A 26,509-nucleotide genomic window follows, 5' to 3' on the forward strand; every position below is an offset into this window, starting at 1 on the left:
TGCTTCAAATTAAATCTGGAGAGTATGTTACATAGTTCTGCTTTAAATACTGCTTTAGACAGTCTTGATGCAGGTGAGCAAACCTGAGCGGAAACATTCTGTCCTGTCCAGCCCAAAAGTTTTCAGACAATAGAAGAATTTAAGAACTAGTGAATAAGTCAATGCTTGCTTATACTTGTGGACGTTTGGAAAAGGGATAATTTTATTTGGCTGCCGCGCTTATGCTCAAGGTGTCCCAAGTATTATTATTTTTTTCACGGGACTGTTGTATCTGTGGGCCAAGTCCCAGCTGTGCTACATAAAAGTGCCTTTTAATTGCTGCCAGTGCGCAAAGTTGATTGTTCATGTAATGTTTTAGTGATCTGAAATTGAGAAGTCCATTATCTGCATCCAAAAGGAAGCTCTTGCCTGGTGATGTTTAATGAGGTCATTGCTGCTAGTAATAAGAATACTTTGTTGATACCATCAGGGTTAAAGCTGTTTGCTGAGACATGATGCAACCATGACTTCTCATTGGTGCTAAAACTACAAGTTACTTTGCAAGTATGGAATAAATACCGGGTGATCTGAATCTCTTTTGCCTTAAACTAGAATAAAATCTGAGAAATTGTATCATGACCATCTGCTTGATGGCATATTAAGAAGAAGGAAAGGAACAGCTGACCTTCCAGAATTGAGGCATTTTCATCTTACCATATTTTTGACATTTCTGTTACTGGATTGTGCTAGAACTAAACATTCTTACAGCTGATAAAGGTTCAGTGGCTTAACAAGTGACCTGGTGCAACAGTAACTGCCTGAGTGTGAATGTCCCAATCTAAGGACTTTGGTTTAGTCTGTAGCTAAAAGCTAAGTCTACACATACATATAGCTATTATCTGAGTTCCAGGCTGTTCATTAGAATTAGTAATATGTCAGCACAACCTGTTTGGGGGCTGTATTAACAAATCTGTAAATGCTGTTTCAGTGAGAAACTGCATTGGGGTAAAGAGCTTTTACAGCAGGATCCATTTTAGAATGAGAATCTGTGTTTATATATGGACAGAAAATGGTTTTTATCTTGGGACTTAACTATTACATTTACAGGCACAGCTGACTAAAACTGGATATATTTAATGGAGGAGAGTGGAAGCATGAGTAAGAATCCACCCAGAAAGAGGTAATCTGCTTTCTATGAGTAGACTCTTCAATCTGAAGAGAAGTTGCAACTCCTGGAAAGTTCTAGTTGAAGTCTGAACTAACATGTTGAAATGAACACACAAGTGAAACAAATATTTGGAACCTAGGAAGGGGCCACCTTTTTGCAATCTGAATAATACCAGTGGCTGTGTAATTACTAGGAAAATAGAAAGTATTTCAGTGACTACTGAGTTGAGTATGAAAAATGGGCCAACTCAGTTTTTCCTCTTAAGGGTTTTGACCCTTTTAATTCATGCTCTGGGGTTTCCTTCCCAAAAGCTAGAGATGCTGCAGTGGATGTGTGGGGCCAACCTGCTACTGATATTTTGGTTTTTTTCCCTGTTGTTCCTTTAATGGTCTTCTTTTAAGTTCACTGTGCCTGTGAAATTCTAGGGTAGTTATTCACAGAACTTCTGATTGCACTAGAATTTCTCACTGATTGTATAATTCTTAATAAAATGTTCAATGCCAGTGGAAGAAAGAGCACCAGTAACACACTCTCGCAAATCAGACAGGTGTCAGACGCACTGCATTTGCTCATACAACTGGCCAGGAGTGCAGATTTTTTGGTTGTGTCCATGAGTAGCTCTGAGGACCTTTTTAACAACTTGGCAAGGGTTTTTTTTTCTTGGTTTATGTGTATGCTGTGTGAATTTAGGCTTGTGGAGATTAGTTCCCTGTTTTCCTGATGTGATGTATTGAATTTGTGAGCATTTGAAAGAGCTGTACTAGAGGTTACCTTTTTAGTGTAGCCTTTGAAGTATGAGCATTGTTTACTGGCGTCTTAGGGAGGAGAAAGTTTATCTGCTTTGATAAACAAGCCTTTAGAAAGAACTTTATGACCTTGCTTGAAGGATTATTGTGATGGGAGGACTATGTTGTATATTTGTTTTATATAATCAGAAGTAAATTCAGTTAAATGCAGCTTTTTAAAGTGTAAAACACTTAAATACCTGCCTACACTTGAGACATATTAAGGGTATTATCATTTAAATGTCTGAGTTATGATAATTAAAATGTTGTTTAACATGCTAATAGTGTCTTAAGCTAAACTTACACATTTTGAAAGCATTCTAATTTAAATACTTGAGTTGTTTTTCTCAAGTGTTACAACTTCAAGTTCTGGAAAATAGAGCATGGATGACTGTTCTTTATAAAATAAAGTGTTAACAGGTTTTTTCAGGCATGTTGAAAGTCATTGTTGTTCTGGTTTCCACCTTTGTCTTACTACTGCCCCTTCTGCAAAGTAAGAAAGACAAGATTCCCAGCCTTCTTTAGTAGCACCTGTGACTCCTGATCTTCTGTCCAAGTGGGTCATGTGGGCAAGTGTCATGGGGCAGCCACACATAAGTGATTTTAGGGGCTGGAGAGAAGAAAATTAGGGGAAAGAGGTGTAAGATGGAAGGCTGGAGTAAACTTTTCTGATTGTGTGTCTCATTCCTTCTCAGTACAGGCAATCAGTTCTTGAGCAACCTTTCTCCGATTTGAGCCTGCTGTCCATATTTAAAGGTTGTCTGCATGTGCTTAGGTACTATGTAGGGCTTGAAGCAGATCTGTATGATCAGGAGAACAGTGGAGCTGAGCTTCATATCAGCACTGAGGCATAAATTTTACAGTACTGGGGATAAAAAATCAAGTGAGAAGAGCACTGAGCAGTAAAGATACCATGGAGTGTGATTGCATTGGAAATTCTCTGAGGAAAGGATAGGAACAGGACAAGTGATGTCTCCGGTGGATGAACTGATGCAAAAGAGAATATTAAGAGATTATTAGAAACTTAGGAACAATTGAAGTCAGTTACACACTTTAGATTGCAAGTTGCTCTTTAAAAAAAAATAGAAGAACCAACAGGAAACATGTATTAACCACTTCTCCTTTTTAAGTTTATTTGTACCATTAAGCATAGGTGCTTGAAGAGCTGTTGAAAAAGTCATCGTAAAGGTTAAAATTATCATTTGAGGTAACAAAGCTTTGCCTTGAAAATTTTCTGTGTTGCCTGCTGTGTGAATGTTCCATTTTTTAAAATGCATGCTTCTCTCAGCTTAATTTGTTAAGTTCTGTCAAAATATCCTTGGTGTTAAAAAGAGCCATCGGTATGAGCAATGCAGAAATGGCAGTTGTAATGAGCTTCAATTATAGCAAAATAACTATTTCTTGATCAGACAGGCTTTTTTTTTTTTCATGGAACTGCTCATATAATTGGAAGACACGTCATCTTCAGTGAAACATTTTAGGGAAAATAGTTTTATGTCTTTGTAGAAGACTGTTGTAGTGAGGAGTATCCTGTCTCTCTGCCATATTTGAGACTGAATTGTTTACCACTTCACCTGTTTTGAAATAGGGTTCTTTTAAGGGTTATTTTGTGACTTGCTGATGAGAGCGTGGGATGTTAGTTTGCTGCTGTGGTTTTGGTTTACGATTTTAAATATCAGCATGGAACTACTTATGTTCATTTACATGATTCCATCACAGCTAAAATAGCTTACTGTGTACGTAATCTAGTTTTGAGTGTGGTGCTTCATGAGGAAATCTAAGAATTCAGTTTGCATTGTAGTTGATACCAAGTAGAGATGAATGTTTGTGTCCTTGAACTGACACAGTGATTACTCCTTATAGCTGTGGAATGTAAAAGTTCTACTAATTTTCTTTAAAAATCAATGGTAGTTCTTTTTATTTTCTTTATTAAATTATTTAGTTGAATCAAGTTGGTGTTTTTTTTCTTATGGTCTTTGTTATTTTTTTTGGGGGGGTTATTTTGTTTTTAAAGGTTGGTTGGTGTGGTTTTTTTCTTTGTTTTGAACCAATTGTTGCAATATGCATTGAATTTTCAGTTGAATTTGAACTGCACATAAAACTGAGAGAAGATAAGCAGGAATCTATTGCATGTTAAGTGGTATTGAGGTTCCAGCTGATTGATTGTGCGTATGCTTCATTCCGGGTTGCAGAGCAAAATGTTTGTAAGTCATGCACAGTTGGTAAACCTTTAGAAAAAGGGGAATGAAAGAACAGAAGGTGATAGTTGTTCCTGAGTAAAGTTTTAGAATTACTATTGTCTAACTGGCAAAGAAGTAGATGTATTGCATCCTATCATAAGAAACTATGCAAGAATACTTCTGTTGTAACTTATCATGGCATATTACTGTTGAGTGACTTGCTTTGTGTCAGTGATTGTTTTCTCTTAAAGTAATAAATGAACATTGAATTAATAATTTGCACATTTGCTATTGTTTATATGAGTGACTGATAAAATCCAGATGGACTTTCTGACATGGTAACAGTTTATATTTGTAAATTATTTTATGCAGTATAATTTAGATATCAGTAGTTAGTAATAAAGGGTTAAGTTCAATTGGTTTGAAATGCCTACTGTTTTTCTGTCAGAGTAATATTGGTGTTTGTTATCTTGGGATTTTTCTGCTGTACTTTGTTACTCAACTATTGATGTGGTTTACACATTTCTGTTTACTAATTTACTGTTTCTGCTATTTCAATTTTCAAGCTAAACCTTTCAAAGGGAAGTGAAGAAAACATCAGTGTTTGTGCTTGTGAAGAAACACTGAGGTTATAAAACTGTTGAGAAAAAGAGAAGGCGAACGTTGCTGGGTGGTGGTTGATGATAAAGTGTGTCATGCTTTGAATTAATTCTTGTTGACACTGGTTCAGTGGATGTATTGGAGGTCTAGAGACTCCAACTGCTGAGTCTGGAAGTTGTCAGCCCACCCTATTTGTGCAGTCAGTACATAAACTGCTCAAGTTGTCAACTTTGAATTAAGTATGAAAAGTGCAGTTTAACAAAGTAAGTGAGGGGCTGTGGTTAACAGAACATATTTATTTTATCTGACTTGAACCTCATTTTAAGAAACACAAAAACAAGCCATGGAATAAGCAAATATAATAAAAATACAGCTTTTGTCCCATGAGAATTTATTAACAAATTATGTATTTGTGTGTGTCTGGAAATGCAGCACCCCTTTGATTTTAAGGTACTCTTTCTTGAAACTAGACTACAGGATATTCTATGGTGTGCTTCTAGTCCTAGCCATTTATGATTTATGTGCTTTGCACATGTTGCAGTTGCGTGATGGAAGGGAACCGGTCTATACTCCATTCTTCCACGTGTACAGTTTTGTTTTTTTCTTTTCCAGAAGAAACCAGAGCATATAAACAGGGAAGAAACTCTTAAAGCAGATGTTTGAGAGAGTAGCACAGCTGCGTGCACTTCACAGTGCCTTTGCTGCAGTTGGGTGCACTGTGAAACACTATTGCTCCACAGCATAGACCTGATGCAAAAGAAGGAAATCATTAGGATGAAAAATAGTTGAAATGCTTGGAAAAGAAAGCGAGCAGACTCCTGATACTTCCCAAAACTTCGATGGGAGAAACTGAGTGCTATTAAGGAATATGCTATTCAGTAAAGCCAAGAGAGTGTAAAGACTGAGGTCGTGCATACTTACTTTCCGCTAACTGCTGCAGTCTGCCATTTAGAGAATATCTAACCCACAGCTGCTTCTTCAGCCCCTAGGAACTGCTGTCAGGTGTCAACCGGGGAAAGAGGTAATTTTAAGATCGAATAGTAGGAGGACTTGCTTCCTTCTTTTGAAGTCTGTGGTAGGCAGACTTAATTCCTACCTGCTAACAGGAGCAGTATGCAAAGGTGCTTTCATGTAAGAAGGTCTTACCCTTTTCTTGTTACCTGTATCTGCTAGGTTATGTATTTTCAGTGAATATTCACATGGATCTGTGTATAAGCCATCAGGAGAGCTGTTAACTGATATATGTTTCTGTTAGAATACAAAATTTATACATCCTAATTGTTTTAAGACTGACTGGGCAGACTTTGCAGGGTTTTTCCTGGTTTTGAGTGGAAAATACTGCTTTAAAATAATTTTAACCAAAGTGTCACAAATTTGGGTGTATGGGTTGTTTTTTTGTTTTTTTGTTTTTTTTTTTAGTTACAACAGGGTTGAAATAAGGCGCAAAGCTGTAATAATACAATGAAACATTCTGCTAACCTGCATCACCTGTAGGGTTTGATATGCCTGGTATTTGCATTGGACCCCAGTATACCTCTTTGCTGCAGAAGAAAACTATTTTCCAAAACGTTTAGAAGAAAAAAGGAATGGGACACATACTTCTCTTGAGTTTGTGTTTAACCATGTTGCTCTTAATGCTGCCAATTCCCGGTGGCCCAACCCATTTTCCTTTGAAACAAGCTATGGATAGCATCTAATCCTAATTCAAAGTTATTAAAACTTCGTACTCATACTAGACAATTACAGGTAGCTCAAAAGTCTTGCTGATTTTTCTTTAATCAAAGTATAGTCTTGTCTACAGGCATATTAAATTTAAGCTTGGATGACAAACCTCTTGGTATGTCAGAGCTTATTACTTACCAGCAAACATGTTTTTTTGTGGGAAGGCTGTGTTTGTACTGGGAGTGCAGTTTGAATTTTATGTGAGCTTAATTTGAGGGTTCATCCGTTTCGGTGATATGCAATACAGATTTTGTTTTTTTTTTTGTGGAGTAGAAGGGCCAGTGTAGATGGGAGTGATTGGATGTGCAGTACCAGTACATTGCCCTATTATTAAAAGTCATTATCATTTTTAATGACTGGAGAAACAAAGCTTGCTGAGCTTTCTTCCGTATTCTGTCAGGGCTGTAGATTTTAACATAATTCTTTAAATGTCTTTGCTTTAAGTTATAGGTCATATCCTTCTGCCAGTGGTTTTTGTCCTTTTTCTTTTAGCAAATTACTTATTCTTCTGGATTGCTTTAGTTTCTGGACTTTCTCTTCTTTTTAAAGCCAAGGTAATGAATTGTAACAGAACTTAATATGTTAAAAATCAAGAATACATTTCAAGAAAGTGTTACCTTTGTAAGGAAAAAAACAAACTGTTCTCAAAACACTGTTTTATTTGCAAAGCAGTATTTTTGAACTGCTGATTAGGCAAGGAAAAAGATTTGCATGTAATTCCAGTTCGTTTGCAGCATATGGCCCGTTTTTAGCTAGATGTTTTTTACCATTGATTAGGAAATTCAATTTCTAAATTTAATGTAAAAAGGCTTTGACAGCATTCTGATTTTTCCATGTACTTGTTCTGGGAGGAATTTCAGTAACCCGTGTAATTTCTGTAGCAGGAACACTCAAGCTGAGAAACCTTATTTTAAAATCTGAGAAGTAGAATTGCTAATGTGGATTTGTAGCTTAAAAGTAGCTTATGTTTGAGGATCTAGACTATAGATAGAATTAATAGTTTAGGCAACCCATGGCATACATGCTATAATTAATGGAAATTTCATTATAAAAATATCCCCATTCATGATACAAAGAGTCTTCAACTTTAGCTTCTGATGCGTACTTTTCATTGAATTGGTTTGCGTTACCAAATCTGGGCAGGAGTTTGTATAATTCCGTTGCCCTCTAGTGGTTGTAACTTAGGTTTAAATAGTAAAAAAGCAAAGGCATTTTCATGCTTAAGGAAGGATTTTGATGATTCTTGCTTGCAAATGGTTGGATATGTTGTGTTTTTTACAGTAGCAATGTCTTCACTGGTCTGTGGAGCAGCTACTCCCGTGAATACTGTGTAATGCTAGGACTGTATAGAGAAAACCCAATATGCTAATATGTAATTTGACAGCAGGGAATGCTGTTCATATTTATTATGACAGAATAAAAAAATCTTGATGGTTTTATCGTATAATTTAACTTTTTTCTAATCTTATGAGATGATCATTAGTGCCTTACTGGTGTGCTGGTTGCAGTCTTTGGGGATGTGCCTTTGGCTGCCTCATGGGAAGGGTAGAGTGGCACTTTAATCTTTTGAAGAGGCTTTGGAACCAACTTTCAGGTGAGTGGATATTTAAGAAAAAGTGTCCAAGTCTTTCAGGTCACATGAATTTGTTCTTTTGTGATTCTTGATAGGCAGAATGATTTTTTTTTTTGGTTCATATTTTCTCTGCAATTGCCCCTCTTTTGTTTAATACTAAGCATCACAACAGAGTTAATGAGAGAAATCACTTGATAGCCATTCATCTGTGGGCAAACAATAGACCAGTTTCTACATTGAGCAGGACAAGTTTCTTGCATGGAAAACCTTGCTAGTCAGAGGAACTAGTAATATTTCTGTAACTTTGCCTGTGCTTTTCAGGATTCAGACTGTACTTTTTCTGATGATGGTGCTGAACTACAAAGAATGGCTTAAGTGGTTCAGTGGAGATAGTATCAGCAGCTTAGTATCACTGCTTTTAGGAGGTGCGCTGTGAAAAATTTCTCTGTATGTTTCTAGTCATTAAAAATGTATATCATCTTGGTAAAAAAGATGTGATGTCGTGTTGTGTTTTGTCAGTTGGACACTGTGACCTGAAATCTGCATATAGGTGGTTGGAGGTGTTTTTGTATGTGTAAGGCTCTGCCATTTGGGAAGCGACCTGATGGCTGTTTCAAGAATGAAAACATAGATGAAAGATATTTCTGACTGACAATCTAGAGCCACTGTTGCTAGAAAGGAGTTCTGTTTGTACTTTGAGAGATGTTTTCCATGTTATAGAGGGGAATATGACACAGTCCAAAATAAAAAGTGCAAGGCTTGATAATGTATTTGTGAGGTGCAGATGAATACTCTAGAGCTTTGCAGCTGAAAGAGTGTAAGATTGCCAGCAGTACTTTGCAATTCCATTGCCCTGCTCCTCATGCTCACTGGGAAATTGGTCCTGGGCACTTAACGTGTGTTCTAAGTACTTTTTATTGACAAAGACTTTTAAAAGGCACTCAGGTTGGTTTTGTTTTTTTTTTTTAAGCTTGTCTGAAGAATGAAATTCATGGGCAGATGTTAACAATGTACTGTAGTGTCCTTGATGACTTTGTGAATATGATGGAAAATAGCTAGAAAAAGAAGATGTCAAAATGCTTCGTAGAAAGCTTCACTGAAATAATTACCTGGTTTGCTAACATGGCAACACTTGCCTGTTTACTCTGTAAATCCAAGGTACCATGTATGTGTTTTTTGCCCTTGTCCAAGACCAGTAGGAATCATGTGTTTGAAATTGCGATTACCATATCGTTGAACACCTTATCTGCACTCTGCCCATTCCTCTGCATCTGCTGGGGCTGTTCTGGTGTTGTGAACTGCTGAGAATGCTGCAGCACCTGCCCTTTGTTCCGAAGCCAGTAGCATGCAGATAGGGATATGGCTGACTAATATTCTGTAAGATCCCGTGTCAAAAAATGAGCTCATGCAATCTCCTGTGTTGCTGGCAGACCCCTCTCAGTATGTGGATGTGTGCTATGGGTATTTCTTAAGCTTAAAAAAAAAAAAAAGATTATTTTATTAGAATCTGAAACCTGAAAATACAATAAAATAATCGTGGTGTTTTTTTTTAATTGTAAAATTTTTGGTCTTAAAGGAACACCAGAATAATCTGCCTTTGTTCATGAATACCAGCACTCAGTTACTGCTTGCTTTCAAAGTCTTGACCCAGGAATCAGTTGCACATAGCTGCAGCCTCCTCCCAGCCTGTTCTCGCTCTCACTTTGTTGGAGGTATGGCTTGGCAGTGCCTTGAGTACAAATATTAAACTCTCAATTGTCAGATTTCTCCTCTGTGCTGGAAAATGAATTTTCCATCTTTGGATGGAGCCGCACCCTTCTCTGTCAGTGTTTGGTTTCCAGTTAACTGCATTTGCTCTGGGTATGGAATGCTGAAGTTCAAAACACGGAATGAAAATAAACTTTTATTTAAGAAAAAGGTTTCGTCCTTACTTGATGCAGACAAATCTTCAGAAGAACATAAAGGAGCCTATTGCTCTGGTGAGCCCTTGGTTTTGGTATGAGGAAGTGTGCCGTGAACTCTCACTATACTGTATTTTGATAGTATTTGTGGTTTGGATCTGTTACAATAACTTGAGTTTGACGTGATTCAAGTTAGTACAGTGTCATCTGTACTCAGGCAGTTCTCTGGAGTCAGGACTTTTACTTCTGCATCTTTATTGGCTGCACGGAATTTATATCACCATGACATTAGGCTTATCTTCAGTATGGTCATTTTAACTGTAGTTCAGAAATGTACTGAACATTATTTTTCCTGGTGACATCTGTCATGCGTTAATAAATAGTTCAGGAACAGATGATACAGAAAGCAAGACATCTTTGTGCAAAGTATTGATGAATTAACTAGGTCTGTTTAAAGAAACCAACTGTAGTTGCAATAGAAAAGTCAAGTGGATTATGTCCCTTATTAAAAGGGAGGGAGAAAACTTCTTAATACATTTTTTTTTCCCAGGGTATTTTTAGTTTTTACGAAGTGTTAATGTGACGGTACCAAACCACTACTGCATTTGAAGGGGTTTGTGAAATCTGATGTGTTTTTTTTTCTCTATCTGAATGTGTGATCCCTGGGAGTTTTCTCTGTCATAAAACAGCAGTATGGAATTAATGGTAGTAGGTAAACGCAGAACCCAGTGTGGAAGGAGGAGAAATGAGGAAAGGTTAGAATAGTTTCAACAACTTCTCCCTTCATTCTCTACACAGTTGAAAAGTGAACATGTGAGAAGAGATCCTTCTTTGCATGGAGTAGAGGAGCTTTGGTGTAATGATTAACTAATTGGAGAACTCAGCAGAGTGTAGCAGCTTTTGCAGTATTGCACCTGCCTCAAAATGTCTGGGGTTAGGGTTGAGAGTTTGAGTTTCTTGATAAACTAATGAGCTGCCTTATACTTTTCCTTTCTCATAAGTAGATCTTCTCTTCCGGCTCTTAGTCTGGTGGAGTATCTGGTAATCTTGGCTTCTCTTGTGGTTTTTCTTCTATTTGCTTGTGAGTGAAAAACGTAATTGTTCACTGATAGAAGTTTAATAATGCAAATTTCTTAAGGAAAATGTCAATTTCAGTTAATATTTTGCTAATCGCTTATTAATTCAAGATTTTAGGGGAAGGAGAAATAATGCATAGTGTTAGTATTGGATTGCTTGGTCTAAATATTTACTGTGCCAGATCCTGACAGTATTTTGAGATTTCCATTTTGAAAAAAACATTTGGGTTTCATTTGTCTTTAGCTTTTTCTGTCAATTCTGCCTATTCTCAGATGTTTTTCCATTAAAACATTTTACTGTTTATCTTAGTAGATGTTGTAGACATTTGATTTTAGTTTTTACTTATGCTAGATTTTAATAAGATCAGTCTCTTGAAATTTAAAGACCAGGAGAGATTTATGCCTTACCTCTGGTCTTAAATTAGGGCAAAGCTGTGTTGAAATATGACAAATATCCCTTTTTATGTCATACTTTTCATTGCAGTAGTTGGAGACAAGACCACAGTTCATTTTGATCCCGCACTTTATAAAGTTGGCCAAAGAATGTTACTATCAAGTTTAACCACTTCTTCATCATGAATTTAAAAATTTTAGTCTTCTTAATAGTCTTAGTGTTTTTTCCTACTGGAGAATATTAGTACAGGTGCTTTTGCCACTGGAAGGTAAGAGAAAATTGCAATGATAACTTGCAGACCTTTAGGAACATACATTTGAAAAATAAAAAATAAAAAGGTAATTAAAAAAAATCAGAGTTCTGTATGGAAATGTGCTCGTTGAAGAGCTTCTCATTCTGTGTCTGGATACATGTATCCTGCAAATAGAGTCTTTAGGACTTTGTACAAGATAATGTTTACTTTTGTTACTGCAGAGTTTGAGTATGCCATGTTGCCAAACACTCACTGGATTTATTACAGTAAACAACAGTGTTTAGCTTTTATTCTAGTTTTGGAGGAAGGTATTCATGTAAGGGCATCAGGATTGATGAGTATTTCAATACTATTTCGCTGAGGTTATCTGAAGTGGTTATCCTGAAGAAGCCTGAATTTCTGGGTAACGGCCTATTAAGGCATTTTTGTTTCTTTATTTGAAAGCCATATAATGTTGCAGTACATTTCTGTAATTGATTAATATTAAGAACATTAAGCTAAACCTCAGGAAGTCACCTTCTCCATATGTTTTCCCCAGGGTAAATGTTTGATGTGGTGATAGAAGTTGATGTAAATTATATCAAGTAATCACTGGTATTGCAGTGATACATGATCCATAGCTGTATAAATGTCTTGCATAACAAGAGACTGAGCTTCCTTAATAAAATAATGCAGAACAGCCTCTTTGCAACAGGTCCAGTATCCTTCTAGAAACCTGTTTGGGTTTTTTTATCTAGTATTTCCTGGTTTTATGAGTCCATTACACTAGTCAGGTTTTTAATATGAAGCAGGGAAGTTGTTTCAAAGCCTCTGTATGTTGTGTAGGATATTGTCATCTATGACAGCAGTAATACAAAGTAAGTCTCTTTGTTATATTGCTTATTCTAATAAGTCAACTTAAGCAGCTTGGGACCATGTGTGAGTAATAATTTCTTGGGAATCTTTCCCTTGATCGCACTTTATTGTAAATATAATTTAGTTTGGCAGTTAAAGCAGTAGTATACCTTAAAAATCTGTCAGCATCTTCACGATGAGAATTTCACACAGAATTAAAATTATACTTGAGCATTTTCATGTAGGCTGAAAATTCAAATAATTTTTTGTTTTCCTTGAGAAAATTGTATAGAACTAGTACTGAGTTGTGGAATATATTTGTAGGAAACTTTTCTGCTTTGTCTATATTCAGAATGGAGTTGCATTTCCTTTTTGGAGGCTGTTAATGTCCTTCATCTGTTTTGTGATTTACTTAGAAACGGGGGTTTTAAAGCATGACATATGTGAAGGGACAGACTGATTCAGCTGGGAAGAGCATAAATATAAAATTGTTCTACTTGTCCTGAAACCATCCAGCATTCTTAGCAGAAGGCTGATTTCCAGGAATTTGTGAGGACAAAAGTTAAGTAAAAGAGGTGTTCCAAAGAGTAGTAATTAGTAACTATGGTGACAGATGTCTCACTGTAGCAAGTCAGTCAGCTATATATAAAGTAAATTACTTGTAAATTAGACCTCTTCCTCTAGATTTCTTTTTAAAAATAGCCTTTTGCATCAAAAGTACTGACATTGATGTGGAGAGAGACCTATTCTTGTATGGTGGTGTCATGCTTTGTGGTAAAACATTTTATCTTGAGGTTTTTGGAAAGTGTCTTGTCATCTTTCTCGTTTTGACAGTAAATGCATTTCTGGATTATTTGAATAATCTACAGATAGATCGGTGCTCCTGAGTAACTTTTACCCTTTTGAACTACTTTATTTTATACCTTCTGTTTACCACAGAAAACTTTATTCGGTGAGGGGAATGAATATTGTGTACCATGCCTTCTATTACTTCAGGTCTCACCATTCAGAATGGATCTTCCATTCAAGTGTACTTATTCCAGAAGTTGGAGGAATGAGGTGGTACTGCGCAATCGAGGGTGGGTCAGGACTTGTTTTTCTGTGACTGGGTGTTTTACTGCATTTTGCAGTTATGGAATGTGATTATTGGGAGCAGTTAACTTCACAGCTGTCTGGTTAGGTTACAGATTGTTTTTTCTAGAAAAGAGAGTGTGAGGTTACTTGAATGACACCAGTTCAGCCCGAAGAGGGTGAGAGTAAAGGGGTTAGCAAGGGGAACAGTCCTTTCTAACAATGTTTCTATTAATGTTGGTTGAATTCCAGCTTTGTTACTGTTTGTATTTTTTTGGGAGAAGGAAGGGAAGGGGAGGGGGGAGGTGCAGATTTGGGCATCCAAGCTTTGGATGAGTGTGCAATCAGAGAGTAAAAGCACTGTATAAGCTATTACTTTGATATTGGCATCCTGCTATGATCATCTTATGAAAGAATTTTTTCCATGTAAGTTACCATCACCATAGTATTGCTGTATTTTATCCAGAAGTTTTGTTGTTGTAGGTGTTTGGAATGTTGATAGTTCCTTTTAGAACTAATGTAAATAAAAGAAATCTGAAAGTGGGTTGGGATGTCCATACAGTTCTGTATTGGCCATTGTTGGGAGGTTCCGGGAATTGTAATGCAGTTTGTTTACTTACATTTTATGAAAGCAAAGGTGATGCAGGTTGTCGTGGTGGGTTTTTGTTTTTAATTTAGACAGCTATCTCCTAATACAGAGAACTCCAAATTCTGGTTGTGAAATGTACTTTAAGGTCTTAAGATTCTGACGTGCAGCATTTGATTGAAATCAGATGGTTGACAGTGTAAGTACAGCTTGCTCTCTGCCATTCTCTTCTTGAATGATGATGCTGCAGTGGGAGGTGTGAGTATATGGCTTAGGAACCAGCTTCTAAAGTATGCTCATTTTTAGCTCAGGTCATTGTTATATACCACCCAAATTAAGCAAACTGAAGTCATAGGAATTCTGCAACCATGCTGAGGTGTTCATCTGTCCCTGCCTTCGAGCCAACTGGAGCAGATAACTAGGATGGTGGTGGGTTCAGCTGCCTTTATTTCTTTCATCCATTGCCATGTGTGAGTTGAAGATGTCAGTCTTGAATGGCACTGTGATTGTGAAAGATATGTGGGACTATGGTTTGAAGCTGAGGGCAGCAGTGAATAATTACAGCAAACTTTGGAGACATGCAGTAGAGATCTTCATCCTCATTCTTTTATATGTATATATAAGCTTTAAATTGTGAACTTCAGGTTTTGCTTCTGCTTAAAACTGAAGAACCTGGGTTGTGATGTAGTTTGATGTCCAAAACTTATAGCCATCTTCTGCCAATTTCTTTAATATTAGTTTGAAAAAAATTCAGCAACACTGTTCAAGAATTTTATTTGATGATAAATAGCCTGAACCATTTAAATAAAGTGGTTTTAACTCCATGTAGCTAGTTCTAAAACTTAATAATTAAAAAGTATTGCTTAGTCTTTTTAGTAGCCTTCCTGTTAATAATGATCACTTCCTAATACAAATCAATAAATCCTTTTAAAGTAAATGCCTGACATCCTGTTTCTGAATTTTCCTGGCGTGAAGCAAATTATGTGCATTGCTGAAAATACTGAAGAATATTATGGGGCTATTGACTAATAATAACCTTGAATCCTGAGCGTTTCACCTTCAGACTGATAAGATTAATTACAACTACTAGCAAATATGGGGTTTGAATAGTGGTTTAGAAAGTAATGGGCACAACAGGTAGGAGATGGTATTAGCTCTGCAAACATGTTTTCATGGTGTTTTTTTTTTTTGTGAATGCTTTTAATATGCCATAATTTAAAACTCTGATAGGTGTAACTGTATCTGTAGAACTCGCCAGTTAAAATAAGCAGTGCAGTGTTGTATGTCAAAAGAAAGATCTGTGTTGAAATGTTTGCAGGTACAACACACCTGGAAATGTTTGCTCTGTTTTGTTGAGGAAGGTGGCATTTTGCTACTGAGCAGCCCAGAGTTGAAGACAAACGTGTTTTGTGCAGAGCTTAAGCTCTTAGAGCCTCTTGGTGTTTGGCATTGCCCCTCTGTGTAAAAGCGATTTCTCGTCCCACAAATTCAACATGTTTTCACCTCCGTTTCATAGCTCCAGTGTCCTTTTCAGGTAAACCTTGCTGACTTTAGCTCAGAGGGAAGTTAAGCTGAATGACAGGGCCTGTAGTGAACTTCAGAGCACTTGAGCTATCGGGATATGGCAAGCAGCAGAGGGTTTAATACTTCCGAGCGGTTCAGATACATCCAGAAAAAGGCTGAACTCTGTTTGTACCCAGACTCAGTTATGCTGGCACAAAACTGCTTTTACTGCCACAGTTTATTTTGCTTGACGACAGGTATGAACAACCAGCAGGGTTGTCCTGGCAGTACAGTCAACAAAACTTCAAGGTGTAAGTGGACACAGAACAACTTGGTCAGCAGAAGAGCATATTCCCTGCTGTCCCCTTCCTCCTGCTCCTTGGAGATGCTGGCAAGTTGGGAAGGATAGTACTGAATTCCTATTGAAAACTGAGAATTTTAACCTTTTTCATTAGAATGGCTGGATTTATGTTAGGCTTACAGTTTCAGTTGAAAACTTAGGGTGAATATCTTTTGTCCGTTGCTATATCAAAGAAGGGTGGGGTTTTTTTTTCCCTCTTTTTACTGCATAGGAAGAATGGTTTATTATTTTGCAAAGAAGTTACTGAAAAACACTAGTAAGTTGTGCTTCTCTGGGGTCTTCAATACTTACAGCCCTAAATAACCATTGAATAGCTGCCACTCCTTCAGTCTGTTCAATCAGACTGGAAAATCCATGTCTCACAGCTGGGCAGTTTTAGTTTCATAGTGTGTGCCTGCTGCAGGTAGCTAAAATAATCTTAAAAAGGAGATTTGCTAAGAGCTCAGAAGTTAATGCACTGGTTTTGTTGGCAAGTTGAAGGAGCTGGAATTTAGTAAGCAAAGAGCTATTAGATCCATGTGTTGAAGAAATATAAAAGTAAATAGAAAAGCAATTTTGCTTGATGCACCCCACCCTGTGAATTATGCTTGCTCATGGAGACAAATACTTCTACTTCCTTGACAGGTGGGTGGAGTTAGGCAACTGAGAAGAAAGGAATTTAGGATGTGTCTAAGCAGACCAGAATGAGAAACTCAATCAATTGGATCTGGAGATAATTTAGCATTTAAACTTCTCTATCTTGCAGCCAAAGGACTGATGTGGAATTCAGTATGGTTTGCACAGTGTACTCTGCTAGCAGAAGTGCTGCTCCCAAAATGAGAAAGTACTCTGTGTTAATACTTCAAGGAAGATACGATCTTTTAATAGTATGGGAGAAGAAGCTTTACAGATATAGTGTGATAAATGTGGGCCACTTTGCTTGACCCCCTTACTTATTGTTTTAAATTCTTTGTGCACAATTCAGATTGTGCAGAGCCAGTGTACTTAGAATTCCTAGCAGAATACTTGGCATCAAACAAGTAGATGAACCTAGATCACTGTACAAGTCTGCAGTCCTATTTTGCACTGAAGTATTGCTTTAGGGCAGGTATTGCAGTTTCTAGATCTGTATTTACTTGCTGCATTTGACTGTTAGCTTTAGTACTTGGGCTGCATTTGTAATGCCAGCATTAGCTGTTCAATGACTGATCGTGTAGTTTGTAGCATGAGTAGGGGAAGAATTTGTCATCGTGACTGCTGCGTTTTATGGCTGAACTACTCTAGCTGACAGCCTTGCTCCCCCTTTGTGGCAGTAAACAAGGCAAAAATGCAGCTGGCATCCCCTTAGTGGCTGTAATTCAGAATTTGACAAATATAAATCTTTCTGGTTTAAACTAATGACTCAAAGGCTGTAAGACAGGGCTCTGAAGCACATGGCAGTTGTGTACACATTAATGATTGACTTTCTCTAAAAATCAGTGGTCTAGATTTTGGTGCTTATTTACTTCATTATGAATTCAGCTATGGAATAAGGCTGAAATATGTTTCATTATTGTATTATATATTTTGTTTTTAGAAGTAGACTTTTTCATGGAGTGAATGTCACATCTCTGCAGACAAACTCAGTTCTCCAGTAATTCTCCTCACTGTAATTTTCAGCATATTTGTCCTGAACTGCAGTTTCAAGCTGGGTTAGATGGAGTAGAAGAAATGTGCTCTTAAAATGGAACAGGATGGCTATAGATAGTGATAGCAAATGTTATGTGAGTCTGTCTTGATCACCATTCTTGATTTACTGCCTTCCTGCAGTACTGGTACAGCTCTGCTGTGGAAGGGACTTGATGTTCTTTTGTCCTTTTTGTTGTACTTGGGGTAGTTAGCTCATAAGAGTTTTTGAAAAAACACTGTTTTAGTGATCAAGCATAGAATATTTATTCTTTAAACACTGATTTTTCTGTTGCCCTGTGCGTGGAGCACTTATTCTCCATCTTTACCTTGTATCCTGTAATGAACAGTTACACAACAGAAAGATCTTTGGTATCTTTGGCTTTTGAGTGTGTGTGTATGACTGATTATTATGTACTGCAGTTATTTGGAGATAAACGCTTTGGCTTTCTCAGAACAAAATTACAAACCAAAATGTCAATCACGAGTGCATTTGTCTACACTTTAGGCTAATTCTAGAACTTCATGTTAAATCTCTAGTTTGGTCCTCAGTGAATAATGCAGCATATTGAGAGAAACACCATATATCATGAAATTGAAAAAGGTAGGGCTAAAAGCAAGTCTTGTAGTAAAGTATTAAAGTAAGAGCTTGTCAGTTGTTTGTTCTACCATTGTGTTGTACTGTCATTAAATCTCAGGTAAATCACTGAAAAAGTGTGTTACTTTCTTTTCAAGTTTTTCTGTGTATCTGTGAACTCATCCTTTGTTTTCTCCGAGATCCTTCAGAAGTGTCTTATGCTATATCAGGACTGCGTATGGCTTGAAAAGCAAAACACTGCATGTCTTGTCAGGCTAAGTAAGGAGTTCTCTTTAGTCTGCCTCGTGGAAGATGTGATGATAGTAATCATTAAGCAGAATGGTTTTTGTTGTCTTCAAGGAAATACAACAACATAACAATAACAATATAACAACAGTCTACCTACATTCCATAGGCCATCTGTCCTCTGGAGAACAGTAATTTTGCAGCTTCCTAATAGCAGGTGGGATTCATGTGTTGTATGTGCATATATCTAATGTACTATAGTCTAGAATGTCTGTGGAAGAATTTTTCTATTCACTAACCAGGAAATATTAGGAATTTGTTGCAGAGGGGAAAATTGTAGTGGTAGCTAACTGCATAAAAATAAATGTGATTTAGCAATTGGTTGGTGGTGCTCTGAATCATCGACCTAGAAAGCAATGGAACTTAAATGGAATGAGATTTTTTTTTTATACACCACAGGTCAGAGCAGAGCTTATTCAGCAAAACTGAATAGTAACTTGAAATAAGATAAATACTAAATTTGTAAAATTAATTCGTAATTTCTTGCAAATCGTGGAAATAAAAAATTGTAGGGTTTTTTTGCAACTTCTTTAATACTGTTTTAAAGAAGATGGACTGTACTGGAAGAGTTTGAGTGTACTGATGAACCACAGGTTTTACTTTAGCATAACATCTCCATAAATTTTATGGAAGCAGCATGGTAGGATGACTGCAGTTAACAGAGTTTATTAATGGTGAATAAGTGAGAGAGAACATAAATTACTAAGGAAGAAGTATGGGCTAGGATTTTTTGTCTTCTGTGTGTGAAGGTGGTGTGATACTGGAAAGGAAGCTTCTTAAATAGTTGTATGGTAATAGTTGTAATTTCAGAAAGAGGGGAAACTACCACTTGAACCATACATATAGTTACCTGAGTTAAGGATGTGATAACTCCTTAACAGTCCTCAAAAGCTGAGTTGCTTTGAATGTGCATGAGCTACCATTTCTGCTCAAACGGGACTAATTGTTAATACAAGGCACAAAAGGTTGGGAGTTGAGTTTGATCTGAAGAGGTGTGTGAATCAAGTATAATTAGGTCAGCATATGCTGCCTTTTTTTTCTGGCAGTACCGGCTTAAGCACCTCCTCGTATAACTTACATCTGCTTTCAAAACTGGTTTGCAGTGACTAAACAAATGCCTCAGCCAGTACAACTAAAGAGGTGGTGGTGCAACTCAGAAGTGAGCACTGGGGAAAGGAAGGATTTATAATTGCTCTTGAAGCCAGCACTGTGCTGGAGTTCATTGGTTTGCAGTGGAAGCAGAAAGGGCAAATGGTGCTGGGCTCACAGCAGGCACTGTATCACAGAGCTGCTGTGAAAAATTGAAATGGAACACCCACCAAGGATATGCATAATTAATAGTGTAATAAATACCAGTATACTACTATAAATGCTAGTTAACATATACATGTTTGTTTTGGGGCTGGTGCTTGATTTGATTTTGTTTTTGTTTCTAAAGGTAACTTTCAGTAATGATACAAAAGTGATGGAGGACTGACCTTTGAGAAAGATCATTTGAACCAGGAAAACTAGCATAGGAGTAACGTTTGAATTTGTTACATGAAAGGGATGAGCTCTGTCCCAGCTAGTTGTGACATTAAAGATAATTGAATCCTTTTTACTAAGTCTTGAAATCAGTGCATTTCTCCTTATACATCAGCTTGTTAACATGTTGTTGACATTACTTCTTTCTTTACTGGATACAGAAAGAGAGCGGTTTTATTCTGTTTGTAAAGACTTTAGGAGCATCTCTTCTAAAATTTACAGAATGAATCGTAGTTAAATGGACATTAGTTTGATAATATTAAACTTAATGTGCATTTTCTGTGACCATTTGTTTACTTTTTCCAGTTTGAATTTTGTGTCTGCTGTTTTGTTTGATGTTCTGATGAAGTTTTGTTGCTGATGCTCTGTTGCACCTCCTTTCCTGTCTTCACTCTCCTGTATTTTGTTGTGCCGTTTAATCTGTGCCCCATCTGCAGATTCTACAGAAGTGTTTTTGCAAGGGGCAGTGATTAATGAAAATGTTGGAGGGATAAAAGGCACCTATTATGTATAGGAAAGAAAAGGGTGGAGAAGAATAAGCACAAGTATGTTTCTCCTTGCTTGTGACTCACTTTTTCATAACAGAAGGATATTCAAATGGAGCAGAAAGCTAATCAAGAACAAACAGGAAGTAAAAACCTAATTATCTCTGCACTGAACCATGAGAAGGTTCAGTACTCTCAGATTAGTAAATTAACAAGCTAATTAATTAGATTGGCTTTCAAACCTGCAATTGTAATAAAAGCTATATTATATACTATTATGTATTAATATATAGTATTTCATAATAGAGTAATATTTAGAGTAGGGTGGGTCTGGTTGTTACTGCAGTGAATGCAGCCATAATTTGTGTTTACCTTCATCTGTATGAATATATGACTGAGAATTATTTTCTTTTTCTTCAATTTGAGATCAAAGACCAATCTGTTGGGGGGGGAATATCTTTCATGTGCTGCTTTTCATGCTGCTGTTACATACATCCTAGGGGAGCCTTCCCGTGCTGGCATTCCTGTTGCTGCATGTAAGATACTTATCATGTGCTTGGCGTCATTTTCCAGTATGAGGCCTTTAGACCCTACTGCTGGTCTCCTGCTCTGTTTTAACCCTTCCTTTTCCTTCCACTCTGATTTTGAGCTATTTATTACTTTTTGAGGAGTGTGATAATAGAGGCATGGGAAATCTTGCGTGGAATCCTGAGAAAAAATGGCATTTGCCTTTATAAGAAAAACATGGGAATACATTCATTTCTCTGAAGGCAACATCTCTCCCCCAGCCTTATGGTTGAAACTTGATGAGATTACTTACGAGTGCAGGAAGCTGGGGATTTCTACCATCCCATCAGGTTCCTGTAATAACTATTGTGAACTGCTGAAAGTGACTCATTTCAGTAGTTACCTGGCTGGTTAGTAACATTCCAGTCCCCTGTTTCATCTTGTCTGCTGATCAGGTCTTAGCCATTGAGTGTGGTCTTCTGCAAGGTGACTCACTCACAACCTCTTTTCAGACAGAGCAATTTTGACCAGAAGTCTTGTGTCATAAGCAGTTTCTGATCCAATAAGTCGCTATTAAAATTTAATTAACTCTACAAACGGTTATTTACAAAGCTACTTGACGCAGCAATTTTGAGATTAACTTAATGGTGTGAACTAGTACCTCTGGGAGGTAAAAGCATCCTATATTTTTTTTTCTCCCTTAGCTTCACCATGGTCTGACATTACAATTCCTGAACTCTGTTTTCTTGCAGAGTTTTGTCTGGTTCCCTCAGTGCTAGCCTTCCTTACTGTTATATTAAGTGTATAAGCAGGTAGAGGTTTTGTGTGTTGACCAACATAAATGTAAGCTTTTATTATACGTGTGGCAAAAGGTGGTGTTGCTACAATGTCTGATGCTTTCCATGCAGGCAGTAGGTTAAGTACAGTTGGTAGCAATTATTTGCATGGTGTATGTGCTAGAATTTCATCATACGTTTAAAATATAAAAATCAAATACAAATACTTCTTGATAATGTGAAGATGTTGCATCCTGAGGAAGGTGTTTGGAGTTTGATACATTTGTCCTCTTCTACCCTGCGAGCTCAAGCTTTATTTTATAGCAATTAAAATTTTATTGGAGCTTATGTTTCATCATACTTATTTTGTGTTTTTTTTTTTCCAGATGCTTTACTATCCTTTTTGTTTGTTTTTACAGTTCTACCTTCAAGACACTAAAAGTAGTAATGGTACCTTTATTAATAGTCAAAGACTGAGCAGAGGATCCGAGGAAAGCCCACCATGTGAAATTATGTCAGGTGACATCATCCAGTTTGGTGTAGATGTGACGGAGAACACGCGGAAAGGTAAGGGTATGGATCATCTTTTCTTTTTTATTTTCCAAGTGTATTGAGATCCTCTTACCACAACCTGATCTGTAACAGTAAATGGTATTCCTTGCTGTGAGAAAATAGGTTGGTGTTTTGGACTCTTTATTTTGTTGTCTCTTCCCTCCTTTCTGCTGGCAATGGGTCTTTGGGCCACGCAGTAAACTAGATCAAGAAAATGATCTGCTTGGACTCTATTCCCTCCTGCACCCCCAGCTAAATTTTAACTGGGTTGCTTCCATGACCCACCTTCTTCTGTATGGGTGCTAGTATGTGTAGTGGAAATGCAGATTCAGAAAAGGAGGCTCAACTGGGACTACATGTTTAGCTATTGCTTCACTGAAACTGGCTTACAGCAATTAAAGAAGCGCAGCATGGGCGTGTGTGTAGTGCTGTGTTGGGGTTTTTTAATTTTATTTTTGTAACTACCTTTCAAGCCTATGAATCCTGAAATTACAATTAATAATGTGGCAGAAGTATGAAACTGAATTTCTTGATAAAACAGTGTAAGTTTGAAGTGGGCTAATTTAATTTTTGCTAAAATAACCTGCTGGTTCTTTCTGTGACTGTTCCTGATTTTGGTTTCTGCAGGTACTTTAAAAAGACGATGGAAAAAAGTTGCTAGCTGAAAAATGAGGTGATGGGATTTTTGTTTAGTTTTGTTTTCTTGCTGTCCTCTTCTTAGCAAGCACACTCAGGAGATCTTGTATTGTGGTAATAGCTATGTATCTGTTAATCAATAAAAATGCAGCCTCAGTCTCTTATCTTTTGCATTTATGTACAGTGTTTTAGGAACCATTTCTTTCTCTTTCTGAAAACTGGTCTGCGTGTTCATTATTAGATTGTAATCAATATTTCCAAGACTTAAAAGTTGCCCAGTAGGTCTGTTATGTGCTGTAAGCATTGAAGTTCTGGTCATGTTCTGAAGAATCCTAATTCAGTAACGCACAGAACTGCCATCACTCCTCTTCCACTTTACTAATTTCTGAACATTAAATTTAAATGCTGATGGTAAAATTCTCTTAAACCCAGCAAACTCCCCAAACAAGCAACCCCCCTCGAGAAACCCCACAACACATCAGTCGTACAACAATAGAATTCTTAAAGGTCATTAAGTGAACAAAACAGAAAGATGAAGCCTGCTCCATCTGTTACTCATGAAGTCTACCTGTCTGTAGATGGGTAGGTCATAGTTCTCAACATCTGGAGTATCACAGGAAGGTTAATGAATACACCTTTAAAGAAAACATTGTTAAGCAATATTGGTGGTTAGTTATTTTGTCATGGAAAGCTTCTGGACCTTTAGTATTTTTGAGTGATTCATTGTAATAGAGGTCACATCACATTGTTTCACGTTGCTCAAAAATGATGTTGCAAAGATTTAACTCCTGGATGTCTAATTGGAATTGCCTGGGAGTTAATTAAAGTATTATTTCATGTGAAGTGATTGCAAATATTTATGAAAGCTAACAGTATACATTGAATAAATTAAACAATACATTGCATTTAATGAACCTGGGACTATTCATTTGACGAGATCCTGTCCTTTCTGAAAGAAGCTCAATTTCTTCATGTGTATTTAGACCTAAACAGGTTTTATTTTAAGGTTCAGTTGGAAGAAAAATTGGAGTTCACTTGATTTTATCAGCAATTATTTGCAATTAGTTGATGTGAAAGTTTGTGGAAAGTTCATCGTAAGCGAATTCTTGCCAGGAGTCCTTGGCAGTGGTAGCTCTTCCCAAGGGTTTTGTGTTAGTTACACAAAACACAATCCCAGAGACCTGACACTTGTGTAATGAGCGATCAGGTTTTGCAGCCTTCCTTTCCTCCTCTTTAGCTTTGAACATTAGGACTCATGTTACTCATGAATGTGTGGGGCTAGCTAATAAGGAAGAGCACCCAGGTTTGCTTTCCTCCCTCTCTGTGCTCCCCCAAGCAATGAATGAAGATCATATCATCATGTTGGGGCATGAAACAGCTGCGTCACAGTTGAAGTGTTTACCTACCCATGAATGCAATTGGAATGCATGTAAACAGGTTTTTTGCATCAGTCTTAGATGTTACTGTTAATAAAGTAATGAAATGGGCATGAAAGTTGTTTTTAAATTAGGGATTCCCTTTTAAACCATTTTGTATTCTGGTGTTTACATAATGCTATACTTGGACAAGCCGTTTCAGCGTTTCGCTGTGCGTGATTACAAGGCAATGAGGACAGGATAGGCAGCGTTTACTTGCTTATGTAGATTCTGAGTTCTGTAAATATTGCTAGAATACATTTATTTTAATTTCATTGTTCAGGCTGTATCTCAGTCATTTCCTTGCAAATGCGATCTTGATTTGGTTCATTAAAATAGTGGCACGTTCAGCCTGTGATTTTCCAGGGTATCTTACACAAGGGCCATGCCTCAGCTTCTGCTGCCGAGCTGAAGTCATGAACAGGCCCTGGAGAAATGTTCCCGGCCCTCCTGCTTCCTTATTTGTCCACTCTCACAGCACAGACAAGCACACAGGCCAGCACATTTCCCTCTCCTTAATCCAGGATCCATTAATCATCTCTCTGTGCTTTTCCCTGTGTTAGTGTGGGTCATATTCTATTAGCACCTCCTGAACTTCCCAGTGGGTGCTGGAGCATCCCAGGAGTTCATGGATGGTGACTCCTCAGTGAAGAGCACAGCGTCAGGCTTCGGAGCAGGGTCGGATGATACCGGACGGTTTAGTTCAAGTACAGTTTATGCACTTGTTCCTGGTCCAGGTTGGACTCTTCAATAAAGTCTGTTTCGTGGCGCACGGTGTTTGGAAAAGCCAGTGTAGGTGAAGGAGCTTGATGCGTGCTGCTGCCCAGCACACGGCGCTGTGAGGGGATCGCGAGGGGCAGTTGCTTGGCGTGGTTTGATCGTCGCAGCGCCGCTGAGATCAGTTTAACGATGACAGTATCGCTTGGGATCGGGCCGGTCCCCGCGGCCGCCGCCGCTCTGCAGCGCCGCCTGGCGCCGCGGTCGGCTGCGGGCCGAGGCTGTGCTCGGGAGGGCTGGGGCAGGGGAGAGCCGGGCCCGGCTGCGCGTCCTGAGCCGACCCCTCGGCAGCGCCGGAGGTGAGCGGGGCCCGTGGGTCACCTGGGGCGCGGGGCGGGCAGGGGCCGTGGCTGAGGCTGGTCAGAGATTGCTCCATCGCAACTGCAACCGCAGCTTGCTTTATTGCTCTTTCTAATTATTCTCCAAAAGCAATAATACAGAGTTAATTACTGTGCTGTCCACTCATCAGTTCAGTAGTATTTTATATTTTGCTGTACCTTCCACTTCCACTTTCCCATTATTTTTCTGATTATTATGAACTGATAGCTAAAGGACAGACCACAGGTTTGATTTTTTTTTCTTTTAATTTTTTTTATTTTATAAACCTATTTTTATTTTATAAACCCTTTTCGCATTCTCTGTCTGTATGAGACCCTCTTCTGTGTTTCTTAATCTTTTACACAAATAAAGCTCCTGCAGCTTAGAAGGGAGTTTTTTCATTCTGTGTGTTGATGTTGAAAAACTTTGACATTATATAATCTCAAGCAGACCGACCTGATACATGACCCAAAGGTAAAGCAGTCTGTTGGTCTTTAATTTCAGATACCCTAACACTTTCTTCTTGAAATCACTGATTTCCTCTTTATACATTAATGGAAAGATTCTTCATTACAAAAGCGGTGTATTACATGCTACAGCTAATATCAGTAATGTTTTGGATGTTTTCTTCAAAGGGTTTTTTTTTTTTCAAGAACAGATTTGGGAATTCTGGGGTCTAAGTCTAAAGCCAAAAAGTCAGAAGCTGTGGATTAATCTCTTTTGAGACTGAGATCCTGGCTGTTCTTCCCTGGCATGAAAATTTAATACTTTACCAGGTCAGCTTGAAAAAATAAGGTGCAGTAGCCAAGAAGATACTTCTCTAAAGCATCATTAGCTTTTAGCACTGAATAAAGGCTAAGAACAGTTCTCTTCGGTTGGAAAATTTCTCCTGTATTTTTAGATTTTATTGAGGTAGCTTCCTCAAAGACCTGTCTCGTTTCCCTGGAGTACTGATGATGTCCTAAAACACCCATGGCCCTGTTTTATCAAAGCCAGATTAACTGTT

General features: G+C 37.7%; 1 protein-coding gene across 42 annotated transcripts in view; it reads left to right on the top strand.

Moving 5' to 3' along the window:
* Positions 1-26,509, top strand: part of SLMAP (sarcolemma associated protein) — an 83,479-nt gene that overhangs the window by 11,503 nt on the left and 45,467 nt on the right. For 22 of the 42 annotated variants that reach the window (XM_061455916.1, XM_061455918.1, XM_061455942.1 and 19 more), the window contains one exon: positions 22,225-22,378. In XM_061455916.1, coding sequence (XP_061311900.1) covers positions 22,225-22,378 — 154 coding nt within the window. The remainder of the gene's footprint in view (positions 1-22,224; positions 22,379-26,509) is intronic. The other 20 variants (XM_061455943.1, XM_061455954.1, XM_061455952.1 and 17 more) reach the window with 1 other exon arrangement.

Source organism: Pezoporus flaviventris, unplaced genomic scaffold, assembly GCF_033815535.1.
Source record: "Pezoporus flaviventris isolate CSIRO_AGI_PZ_B2104156 unplaced genomic scaffold, CSIRO_AGI_Pfla_v1 ptg000021l, whole genome shotgun sequence".
NCBI classification, from domain to species: Eukaryota; Metazoa; Chordata; class Aves; order Psittaciformes; family Psittacidae; genus Pezoporus; species Pezoporus flaviventris.